We start from the raw sequence: 13,035 nt of genomic DNA, 5'->3' as shown, positions 1-13,035 counted from the left end.
ACCTCTATCATATCCCCCCTTCGTCTCCTCTTTCCCACTGAGGGTCACTAAAAAGTGGATGGTGCATGAGGACAGATGCTTATCAAGATGAGGCTCAAGGGTGAAGTCTCAAATAGAGCCAGGGACTACAAACTACACCCTTAAGAGCTTTGTAAACCAACAGTGGCAATGTGAAGCCAATCCATTACTTGGAAGGAGGCCAGCAGAGAGAATACGTGGTGTGTGAATAGGATCACGTGTTCAAACCAGTGGACAAATGTGTTGCTGCATTGTGAACAAGTAGGCAATTGAGATGCTCTGCGTCAGGGAGCCCTATTTAGAGGGAATAACAGGAATCAATCTTCAGAGTCACAAGGACATGTGTTGTTGCAAGGTTATGATGTGATAAATAAGGGTACAGCCTGTACAGACTGTACACTGGGGAAAACCTGTTAGTACACTGTCACCCAGTGGCTTCCCACAGCTGACAGGGACATCAATGTTCCTTGCTGCAAACAAGTCCCCTAAGTAAGTATGATGAAGAAAGAAAGAGAGAGTAACTTCATAATAATGAGACTTTTTCTGTGACTCAGTGATGTGAAATAATATATGAAGACCACAGTAGTGAATAAAAGATGTGCCACTATGTCATCATAGAAACAGTAGACAAATACTTTGAAAGTAAATGTATTCTGCCTGACCTAAGCAAATACAGAGCACTATCCTGCTCCTATTGGAGTCTGTAGGAGTTTTGGCATTGATTTCAATGGAGCAAGCCCACCGTTTTAGAATCAAGTCTCTTGTGTTATTGCTGAGATGCACATTCTCAGCTTTCTATTTAAAAAATCAAAGAGAAACTCTGGGACTAGTGATAAGAGACAGATGGAAAATAGAGTCAAAGCTTGTAACTTATTCCCTAGCCCTCTTTCCATGGGGTGGACATTATGTTTCTGAATGGTTTCTTGTAGCTATTTTTGATAAAATTGGCCTGTCTGGGCCAATGCTATTTGGAGAGAAAATCCCAAGGGTCTGCTTTTGCTTATGGCATCTTAAAAGCCATTCCAAAGTTCAGACAGCCTTTCTGGGAATGGAGACAGAAAATATCTCAGTGTGAGTATTCTAAAAAGAGTTATTTAAGCCAGTGTTATTTTTAAATATTTTTCCATGAGATAAGTGAATAGTTGTATTTTCCTTTTCTTTTTATTTAAAATAACTTCGAATTTTATGTTACTCCCCAAGTAGTAACAATGTAGAAATTTACACAACAGATGGATCTGTCAGCATCCATACAACTATTCTCTCAATCTGAATTAGCCCCAAACTGAACCGCTGGCTCAGCACCCTCTCAAACCTGTGGAGCAGTTTGGATCTGGACTTTGAGGCTCAGGCCCATCTAAGATTGAGCTGTCCTGTCCCCAAAAGCAAATACTGGGACTGATTCTCCACTGCCTTCATTGCTACCTGTGCAAAGTAGTCACAGTGAAATGCTGGTACTGTGACTCCTTAGCATTTTACATCCGCTTTGCAGAGAGGTAAATAACAATATTTAGAAGTTTTAGAGAACTTTGAATGCTCAAAGCATTGTACAGACTTTAATTCATCTTCTGTGAGGTGAATGACATTATCCCCATTTTATGGATGTGGAAACTAAAGGCAGGAAAGGTGAAGTGATTTGCCAAGGTCACAGAATGAGTCAGGGGTAGAGCTGGGATTAGAACTCAAGACGAACACTGAACTGATTCGTCTGGATGACACTACCCTAGCTTCTGTAAAAATGCGTATAATAGTGCATATTAAATTAGGTTCACATGCCCTAAAATTGATCTATGGGGAAGAAAGGAAACATCTTTCATACTGTGACACTCCGCAGGATTGTGAGACACCTCGTCACCATCTGCCCTAAGTGTTAAGAAAGTGTGGTCTGTGCATCAGTTCCCTTAAACCACCAGCCTCAGGCAACACAGGCAGTGCCTTCCAGGCCTCACTCTCTCTATAGGGGAGCATTAGGCCAAAGTCCTCCCAACGTTCCCTTTAGTGTCCAGCCCCTTATCCACTGAACTGACAGAATTACCAGGCCTGCTGCTCCCTGAAAGGAACAGTACATCACGGTTTATTACTTATCCCTTGGAACAAAACTCTGTTAAACGCACACCTCTCAGATATATTTATAGTGCAAACAAGAACAAATTGATTATCAAAAACCAGAGGTTCAAATGATAGTGAGTATGAATAGTGGAAGCAAATGGTAACATATAAAGAAGAACAAGGTTTCTAGAGACTAAACTTTAACTAACAAGTGTAGCTAGCTGTCTAAAGAAGCTTATCTCACCCAAAGTTCCCACCAGCATTTTCAATGAAGCCTGGATGAAACCCCCTTTTTCATGAAGCAAACTCACTCTGTTTACTTCCTAGCTGAAGGATGCCAGAATGTCTTCTATGTCCACCAAATATACAGGAGCAGACCTCTGATGTGCACACCTTCCCCCAGCCCCCGCCTGCCCCTCCACTGTTTACTTCTTCCTGTGACATTTTTCTCTTTGAAGTTTTCCCAATCCTTCATTAGTACGCCTCTACCCTGATATAACGTGGTCCTCAGGAGAAAAAAATCTCACCGTGTTGTTGGTGAACCATATTATATCAAACTTGCTTTGGCCCCCCTCTTCCTTGTTCCCTGACCACCTCCTCCAGAGACCCCTGTCCCTAATCACCCCCAGGACCCTACCCACTACCCAACCCCCCATCCCCTGACTGCTCCGACCCCTATCCACCCCCTAACCCCACCCCACCCCCTGACAGGCACTCACCGGCAGCGGCGGGAAGCGGAGCTGCCCTGCCCGGCCCCAGTCCACTCCGCTTCCTGCTGCCGGTGAGTGCGGGGAGGTTAGGGAAAGGATGCCCCCCCGCACTCACCTGCCCCGCCGGAAGCAGATGCCACAGCTGGGAGGTGGCAGAGTGGAGCAGGCTGAGGCCGCTTCACTCCGCTTCCCGCCGCCAGTGAGTGTGGAGGCCGTCCTTTCCCCAACCTGTGGCGGTGGAAAGCGGAGCAGCCCAGCCCCAGCCAGCTCCACTCCACTTCCCACTGGGCAGGTGAGTGCAAGACCTTTCCCCAGCCACCCCCCAGCAACACGGCTGGGGCCAGGCAAGGAAAACGGAGTGGGCTGGGGCCACATCGCTCTGCTTCCCGCTGCAGGTGAGTGCGTAGAGGCTGGGGAAAGGACGCCCCCCCATACTCATCTGCGGCGGGAAGTGGAGCACTGCGGCTGGGAGCTGGTGGAGTGGAGCGGGCTGGGGCTAGGCTGCTCCACTTTCACTGCTGCTGGTGTGTGCGAGGGGGATCCCTTCTCCCAAGCCCCCTTCCCCAAGCAACACAGCTGGGGCCGGGGCGAGAGAAGCAGAGTGGGTGACTCCTGGCCCCCTGCTAATCCCCCGGGCCACTCTGGGACGGCGGGGCCCCCAAAAGTGTCCTCCCACAGTTCCTGCTCCCCAGACCCTGTGGGGGGAGCCCCTGACCACCACCAAGACCCTCTGCCCCTTATTGAACCCTCGGCCCCAGCCTGGCCCGGCATCCTTAACACGCTACTCAGAACAGTGTGTCAGAGTTTTACCGCCTTCTATGCGATTCCACCTTATATCGGGTCGAGTTATATCGGGGTAGAGGTGTATTTGATTCAGACTGGTGAGAGGAGACCCATTGTGAACTGTACAATACCTAATTGACATGTAAACAGCTGGATAGAGTAACATTTCTTGTCTGAAAGAAAACCTGCTTTTTACCTTTTCTGGTGACCAGTCCCTAGACACAGACCTTAGGAACATAATTTTCAGTGTATATACATAACTCCTTACAGAACATCCATACATGCATTTTGCAATTACAATGACAGTTATAACCCATGTGACACTGACTTTTATTTGAGACCTCACATGACACTATTTGGTGAACTAGGTTGTACATGCCAGACCCAGAAGATCCCTGTAACCCTCATGTACCCCCTCTGATGCCCCTTACCAGCTGGCACTAATAGATTCCTGGCTCACACTTACCTTTTGGCAGTGTAAGTGCTATTTAACTCAAAAAACATTATTATTGTAATTGTTTCCTATATGGATCAACATAGCAGGTGCCAGAGACACAGCCCTAGCAAAATACAAGAGGATGTTTTCTCACATTCCACTAGATTCTTGCCCCCTCCCCCTGCTTTGTACTGCCTTAGTAGTGAAAAGCTCCCCTGAAGGGGCAGTTGAGGCTTCTCCTATCAGAGATGGAGTGGGGACGGTTTCAGCTGCAGGGATGCGGTTTTCCCAGGAGCAGGGTGGAATGCACAGCATCCCCTATGACCCTCAGCCAATACAGTGGTCCATGTGGTATCACTTCAGCCAGTATAATTTAAAGAGTCCCTAGGCTGCCTTAAATCATGCTGGGAGCTGTTTCCGCTGTGTTATCCTCAGCTGCACCAAACAGCTGGCCTGTTATTTCTTCATAGCACGAAGAGATGGGCAAACTTACAGGCCATTTTTCAGGAAACAGTACCCTGAAATTCCAGTGGGTCTCCCCCATACTCTCTTTCTTGTGCAATAATTCATCCTGTGAGAGAAAATATACCATGTATTCCCTTCTGCAAAGCCTGAAGGCTAACTTAACTCCCATCACTGCTCAAGAGAACACTGCCTCCAGTTGCACATCAGAGGGAGCATAAAGTCTAGAAATCAGGAAGATAATCGTAATACTCAATTGTGATGGGTAAAATTGAACTGCTTGTCAGAAAGGTATAAAAGAAATCTTTAATTCTAGTCAGGATAATCTGCTTCAGAGGAGCGGTGGTAAATAGTACAGCAGTACCCAGCTTTTGTACTGAGGTGTAGGGAGGCTTTCACGAAGATAAATGCTGTTCTGTAGTCCAGCAGAGGGGAAAAGCTTACCCCTATCGATCAAACTTTGAAGCTGATCTAATGGCCATTCAAAAGAAAATGTGATGCTGCTCAAATATGCTGTTTGAAGAAATTGGGCAGGAGGGACTGACTTTTTGGTGCTAGTTCCCTGTGCAGCTCAAGTTACTCATATCAGGATCCTGGCAGCTGATCTTCCTGTATAAACCTTAGACTAGACTCTGATCTCAGTGACTGCAGCCTAAAGCCAGAACCTTCTTTTTAAAAAAGGTAGCAAAGCAATTCAGTGTTCTGCTCTTCCTAGGTCCAGATAGTAACCATTAACTAGGAAGTATCTTCAGAGCCTCATAAAGGAATGGAGATGTTACACTGGCTGGATCCATGAATGGGAGTTTGTAACAGTGTCACTCCACTTTCCCACAGTTCATTGATGGCAAAGAGTGAGAAGAACAGGAATCTGGCTATTCCTACTAATATAGCAGTTTGTTTGAAGAGCTCTCTGGCATTCTAAAATGGAATCGGCACTCTGTTTAGGTAGCTCTGAAGAAGCAGAGTCATCTGCGTGTGAAACTTTGGTTTCTTGTGTCTTGGCACTAACTGTTATTATTTCTGTCCCTTCCTTGTAGAAAACTCCTACTGCTCATGCCATGAAGGAGGAGAATTTTCTTCGTCGCAGGTTCTCTCTCTGTCCTGCTTCTTCCACCCCTCAGAAAATTGACCCTCGCAAGCTGACACGGAATCTGTTCTTTGGGGCTGATAATGAGATCTACCCACTCAGCCCAGGTCAGTGCATGCTACAGGTGTTCAGAATGTGCCACATGCTGCTCTCAACCTATCTTCAATCATCTCAAATCTCAGTGCAGCACATATGTACAAACAAACAGTACCACACCTACTGAACTAATCCTCTAGGTGGATGAGTGTAAGTGGATTTTATTAGAGCATCTGCAAGAAACAAAGAGAAACAGCTTTATATGGAAGCATTAGCAAGAGAGCAAACTCGTTCAGCAAAGGAGGCCCCCAGTCCTCCCCCCAATGAGGTATTGAGTGGTTCCTGTCAAATGCTACAAGCCTTCTGCTTCCATTGATTTAAGTGGGGAATGAAGGGCATTCATGCCTCAGAGATGGGGCTCAGAGCTAGTTGAACACTGAATGGCCTAAAATTTAAGAAGTGATTTTGGGTATCTCTGTTTTGGGGTGCCCAATTTGAGGAACCTAAAATGGATCACCCTAAAAAGCAGATCCTTTTAAGGCATCACATGGGCACCCAAAAATTGAGGAACCCAATATTTCCAGCCCCTTTTGCAAATTGTGATTAGTACTTTTAAGTCACTTGACTCTATGGTGCACAATAAACGTTACAAATGCAAATTCTCTTTCACCAATGATCATAAATATCTTCAGCGGTTTTCCCGGCAATGTGCTCAGCTGCAGTAAGTATAACACCAGCTTCAAGAGTTCACAATACTTCCTTCAGGTTTAGTCTAAAATTGCTAGCAAACATCTGCTCCACAGGAAATGAAAGTCATGATATTGTTTTGGTATTTGCTGTGTTTAATAAATACTCAATCAAAATGTTTCTCTGATTGCAATCTGCAAACAGTGCTTCAGAATCCAGTTTGTAAACATGTGCTTTAACCTTAGATGAGAGAGCAATCATATTTTTGCAAAGTAATACTTTGTGGTTGTCATTTCTGTACTTACTAATCAAGTCTAGTAGCACCTCAGTAAGTTGTCAGCACATTGATATTTCAAGAGAAAAGGATACAGCACCTGCAAAAAGAAAGGTGATATTTAGTATTTATATAGCACCCAAAAAGGTACTCGAGGCTAGATCCACAAAAGAATCTATCTAACTGCCTCTTTAGGCACCTGAGTCCAACATTTAGGAACCAATGACATTCACAAAACCACTGCTCAGCTATCACCTCCCCCAGTAGGTGCCTAAACTCCATAGACATCTATGTTTCTGCCGGTGGGCATATGCAAAGCTGCCTGAATCCTGATGCCACCAAGCTGTTTAGTGTCTTGCTGGGATTACCAAACTAGGCATTTTCTTGCCTATCTTGCTGGCATGCCTACCTAGCACAAAAGACATCAGGGATGAGCAGATGAGGACTCTGGGAGGCTGGCTGGCATGGGTGTAAGTGCCTAGTATATGCACCTGAGATATGGGAGATACCCAAATTTGAATCCCTGATTTGGAGCAGGGACTCAAACCTGATTCTCCCATATCACTGGTGAATGCCCTAACCATTGGGATATACAGTCAATCTTGCCCTACTTTTCTCTTTGGCCTAATGAATATTTAATTATTCATACTCAATGGAACAGTTTCAACAAGAGAGACTGAGACCTCCCCCAGAATAGCCTGTAGCTCTGGCACTCTCCCGGGATGAGCAGACCTAAGTTCAAGTTCTTGCTCCAACTCAGAAAGAGCAGAGGTTTGAAAACAGGCTGTCTATGTCCCAGGTAATTGCCCTAACAACAGGGCTATAATGGCATGGGAAAGGGGCGAGTGTCTGACTGACTCCCAAATAGAGGGAGGCACCTTCCTCTGGCCCAGAATTAGGCACTCAACTCCCTTTATCCCAGTCCTTCTCTGTGGCATTGTTTACTGGCTAGCTTAGGCAACTCCATGCTCAGCTTTCTGGCTTCTGATTCCCTTTCTTAGGTACCTAATTGTCTCCATGGAGAGCCTGGGCACCTAACTCAGGGCTGTGAATTCTACTGGGCAGCAGGCACCTAAGAAACCCCTTTGTAAATCGCACCCTCAGTGCTTCACAAACAGAGAACAAGGTCTGATTTGGAACCAAAGAGCTGATGAGTGAGGGTCAATCGTAGGCCTGGCCGAAATGCTGAATTTTTGGTTTGGGGCAAATTTCAACATTTTGAACAACAAAAGTAATTACAATTTAGAACACAAATAACTATTATCAAAATTCCTTTAAATTGGGGGGATTTCCTGAACAAAAAAATCAGTTTTGGAGAATTTGTTCAGGGTTTTACAATGTTGTTTCAGAGTTTCAAAATTTCATTTCAGATTTTATTTCGTTTGTTTTGTTCTCTTACATTTTTATTTTTACATTATTTCATGGCCTGTCAGTAGTGCTAGGTTAGGGTTAGCAGTATATGTCACAACTGTGTAGGGTTGTTAGCAGTACCACTGACATGTCACGTTATGCTATAATGTTCTACATAACATTTATTAAGGGCAGCTGCGACGTTGTACCAATTGAAACGTCTTCTCTTCTGTAGATGGAAATGTCTCCCGTTTGTGTTGGAATGAAACAGTTTAACTAGCAGCTGCCCTTAATGAGTTTAAAAGTAACATGAAAATAATAGGATTTTTACTATCATGTCATTCTGACACGCAAGTTGTACTCGTGCATATTATACACTACTACAACTCTCATGTCATGAAATAATGTAAAAATATAAATGTGAGAAAAATTCCAAAAGAAATTTTTAAATCCAAAATGAAATTCCAAAATCCCAGTAATTTTCCAAAACATTTTTTCCAGTTCAAATTTTCTGTCACTCTATCCTTTTTAAAATATTTAGATTTTTGATTAAACTAGCATTTCTATTGAAAAAAATGTGTTGACAACAAATTTCTATCCAGCTGCAGGCAATAATTTAAAGATTTTCGGGTGTCCAGTTTGAGACAGGTTGGGCCTGATTTTGAGCAGTGCTGACCAATTGAAAATTAGTCCACAAGCTTCTCAGCCTGAACATTTAAACTTTGAGACACCTAATATGTTTGCCAACTTTCAAAAGTTTGACTGCAGACAACTACAACTCCATATAGATACGTGTCAGGAGCAAAAAACCTTTGCAGTAGACTACTTTGTCATTGCTAAGCCAACCCAGGAGCTGGGCCAGCGTTTAGAGTTTGGGAAGCCTATTTGTCAACTTTAGGAAACTTAAATTTTGAAGAGCATGGGCAAAGAGTTTTCCTGCTGTCATCAGCTTCCTCTGCTGCAGGGTAAATGGAGATCAGCTGCTTGTCATGGGCTGCATGCAGAATAATTACCAACAGTCTCAAAAATTCAATTAGCTCATCTGTGAGGTGTTGAGTGCTCTTTAATACCCACATAAACCAAACAGAGCTGAGGGTTTGCAGCAGATGCTCAGCACATCCTGGGTTGAGTCCTCTCTTACCGCAGACTTTGATTCTTTATTGGCCTTCTAGATTGTTTCTCCTTGGCCTAAACCCACTGGGTGTATGTGCATAACAAGTGCAGTGTGCTGGATTAGAGCTTTTGTTGTCTTTCTCTGCTTAGCTAGAGGAACTTAGAATATTGGTATAAGTGATGAAAACAACCACCCACTTTTCATCCCCTCCATCCTCAACTTAGGAGAGTGTGCACCAGAGATACAATTTAAAAAAGCACAAATTAGTACAAGTCATTGTTCTAACTGAGAGTTCTGGGAGTGGAGGAGTCTTAGTTTGTCCTCTTCCCTTAGATTTTTATCCCATTTATTTTTCCTTACAGCTCATTCTATCTCCACAACACTTAAGTTTGCCTTGTATTTCTTTGAAAGAACAGACTCTATTCCGTCATCTCCTGTATTTGCTTTCTCCATACCCCCAATTCTTTCTTCCCCATCTCTCTCCCCCATGGTGTGTTGTAGCTTCCTCTTAATTCCTTTTCTTCTACTCCCTTTTTTCCTACTGTATCTTATTCTGTCTCCTTTCCAAGAGTCAATATGGTGTCTCTCCTCACTGGGAATCACTTTTCTAGTCCCTTCCTCCCCTGGGCTCTGATAGATGCTACTACTCCTGTGAAAAAGTCTGGGTTTCCCTTCTCTCTGTCCACTGTGAAGGCTTTTCCACTGATCACTCTCTTCCCCCTTCCCAAGTTTGTGTCCAGATGCTGTATTATCAGCTCAGAGAAGGAACTAAGGTAAGTTGTAGGCAGCCCTGTTACGGGCTAGGAAGGAGCTTGCAGTGGCCTCGCACCCTCAGTAGAAGTTCAGCTATTTCTCACACAGAATCAGGTCAGTCGTTGCTCTCTACCACAGCTGGCGCAACAGATTTCACAAGCCCAAAAACTAGTCCTGGGTGGCTTTGGGACATGTAAATAAATATAGTTAAAAGTTAGTAACAGACTTTACACCCCTGTCAAACTATATTAGGAAGGTTCTCTGAAGTGAGGAAACTAGTAATGTTGTTGTTTTGTTTTTTAAGGGGGAGATCAACTGAAACAACTCTTCTGGCTCTTTGCCTACTGTTATATAGAACACTTCTGATTACTGTAGCTGAAATAATTTAGAGGAAGATCTATTTCTCTGTATGCAGAAGGTTTCATTAGTTTCCCTTGTTTATGTTTTTTTGCCCACATAGCAATAAGGAAGAAAAACCATTTTTAGAAGACATTAGGATGTGGTTGGAAGACCACAGAATTTGGCAGGGGGAATAGGACTTTTAACCATTATTTTTTAATTGGCTACACGTCAGGTGGATGTTCTCTCTTTTTAAATCGGAGCTTAGAGTAGCCCCGGCACATATAGGTCCCCCCAACACTGGAGATCCACACCTCAGATGCTATGGGCCCTGTCTAAGAGCACATACCTGCAGGTGTAAAGGGGCCAGAGGTTCTTATAAGTATAGTCCCCTGGTATTTCCAGCATTCCGGGTAACACTTTCCTCCAGAAAACGTAGACTCTATTTGCAGTGGAAGTTTATTGCTGTGTATAGTATCCGTTTGAGTGTTACCTAAATAAGTCCTCATAGAAAGAAAACGAAGGGAAAAATTTAAAAACCTTGCACCTTTCAAGTGAGTGCATCCAAAGCTCCCTTTAAGGTGAAAGGAGAGGCGAATTGGGTTTGTGCCCTTTTTAACTTCTTTGTCATGCACAAAGAAGGCTTGAAAATAGTTCATATAAAAAAAAATCAGTCCTCTCTTTGACAGAGAACTGTGGAGAGGACTGGAGAGCTAGTGGGATAATGACATCACAAGCAACAATGAAAGGTTAGTAATTGAGAAAGGGATTTGTAGTCTGGCTGTTGAAAACCCTGAGTTTTTTTCTTTAATTTTGTGAACACCTTTTTAACAGAAATACCTGACAAACACTTGGATGAAAAGCTCTTTCTGATAGATTCACACCTGCCCACCCACTCAATTAAAGGCTAAGAGAACTTAACAGAAATACCTGACAAACACTTGGATGAAAAGCTCTTTCTGATAGATTCACACCTGCCCACCCACTCAATTAAAGGCTAAGAGAACTCTCACTCCGAACCACTAAGAATTCCTCCTGCAGAATCAGAGAAAACAAGACTTGGTATAGAGATTTTTTTTTAAGTCCCTGAATGCTTTTCAGACTTTAAATATGAGACAGGCATCAAACCACCACCGATGAGCACTTTGAATTATTAGTTACAAAGGAACAAGAGGATTAGTACAGGCAAAAACGTGGAAGCAGCATTACCTACAGAATGAACTTTATACAACTTAAAGTGAGTCTCCCTTGGAGACAAGCCATTTATGCCTGCGTGAGTTGCTGAACAAGGATGAGGGCCTTACAAAAGCTTCTGTAAGGAGCCTAAAGATACTTTAAGAAATGCCTAGATACCTAAGTAGGTTAGGCACTTAATATCTATTGACTTTTAATGGGAGTTAAGCACCTAACCTGCTTAAGCACTTTTGTAAATCCCAGGTGTCTATGTGCATCTTTTGGTTCCTAAATACCTTTGTAAATCTGGCCAAGATCCATACACACAACTAAATTTCAGCCTAATATCTACTTTATGCAGTTTTAACTCATTGTGATCACTCTAGCTGGGCATCAGTGTAGGTTTTGCTCCATACTGTCTGGTTAGTTATAGCCTGTTTTTCTGTGTGGTCATTCATATGCTATACCAGAAAGATAATGAAGCAGCAATTCTCCTATTGTATTAAGCTAGTCAGTGCACTCCCTATCCCCCACTTACTTAGCTTCATGTTAAGAGAAAGGGATCCTAGTAGTTATCAGTCATGCTTATTAGATTGTCACTTACTAAGAGAGAAGTAAATTGAGCCTGTGGGTCAAGACATGGTAGTAAGCCTCAAGGGGAAAAAAAGCTGCTACTTTTCCAGAAAGGATCAGGATATTTATTATAACTATATAGAAGAACAAACAGAAAGTATCAATAACTCATGCATAACATATGGTATGTAACCACAGACTGTATTATTACAGGCTTTCTCCTGAATGTTTTTAGCATTCAGAAAAGTGGGATTTCATTACTCTTTCAATAAGATCAATTAATCTTTCTTCTAGACCCATTGCTATTACTGAGCTCAAAGCTTTTGCTTTATCCTTTTATAGGAGCCTTTCCCAGCATGCTGTCTGTCTTAGTAGCTGGCCCTTTAAATCTGGCAGGAATGAGCTGTAGCTCTAATATAGCCATTTTGTGATTGGGGGTGGGGGAAGGAACTGCTGTTTTTTTAAAAAGCTGGTAAGTGTTTGGCTTTTTATGTATTTGCTTGTTTTTTCCTATTTTGGAGTGATAATGTGCTTTCTGTTGTAGAGGGGGGGTTATCTTTTGGGGTCTGTTTCTTTTTTCACTTTTTGTGTTTGATACTGGGAAACTTCCAAAGATCCTTTGAATCTGCCATCAAAAGAAGGGCTTTCTGTTGCTCTGTAGAGTTACAAGAAGCCTGCTTGAGATCATTTGTTAAAGTCACCTGAAAAACTAATATTTTCTTGTGTGAAGTTCTGTGCAATTAATGAAGAGCATAAGGACACAATATAACCTAGATGCTGATAAATGCTGTTTAGTAGGGTGAACAAGAGGAAAGTATTCAGCTGTGGGAGAATTCCAGACTGCAGAGCTAAGTACAGCAACTGCATAGACTTGTGAATGCATTCTAACTTCCACCCAGTCTGGGAGGCCTGTAGGGATGTGGGGAGGAAAGTGCCAGTAAAGGTACCAAGTGCAGGGGGATCAGTGGGAGTTCTGGCTCCTATTTGCATGGTTGAGCTCAGTGTACTCTCCCCCCGCATGGCTTTTTTCTGTGTGAGCTGATGGTGTGAGGTTTTGGAGTACCCTGTCTGTAGGGGTGGGTATGAAAACTTCACAGGAAGATCTCCAAGCTATGGTAGACTGAGCATAAATTCCCCCAAAATCTATGCATGGTAGGGGCTAACCCAACTGAAGTCCACAAAGGCATCAGTGAG

The 13,035-nt window shown here is 43.3% G+C and overlaps 1 protein-coding gene across 2 annotated transcripts in view; it reads left to right on the top strand.

Annotated features, from left to right (window-relative positions):
- OSBPL5 (oxysterol binding protein like 5) overlaps window positions 1-13,035 on the top strand; it is a 208,714-nt gene that overhangs the window by 108,888 nt on the left and 86,791 nt on the right. For both annotated transcript variants that reach the window (XM_032765512.2, XM_032765511.2), the window contains exon 2: window positions 5,493-5,649. In XM_032765512.2, the coding sequence (XP_032621403.1) occupies window positions 5,514-5,649 (136 nt within the window). In that variant the 5' untranslated portion in view covers window positions 5,493-5,513. The remainder of the gene's footprint in view (window positions 1-5,492; window positions 5,650-13,035) is intronic.

The sequence above is a fragment of the Chelonoidis abingdonii genome, chromosome 4 (genome assembly GCF_003597395.2).
Source record: "Chelonoidis abingdonii isolate Lonesome George chromosome 4, CheloAbing_2.0, whole genome shotgun sequence".
In the NCBI taxonomy this organism is placed as follows: Eukaryota; Metazoa; Chordata; order Testudines; family Testudinidae; genus Chelonoidis; species Chelonoidis abingdonii.
The sequence above is the reverse complement of the archived record's forward strand: the minus strand, read 5'-3'. Positions and strand labels throughout refer to the sequence as shown.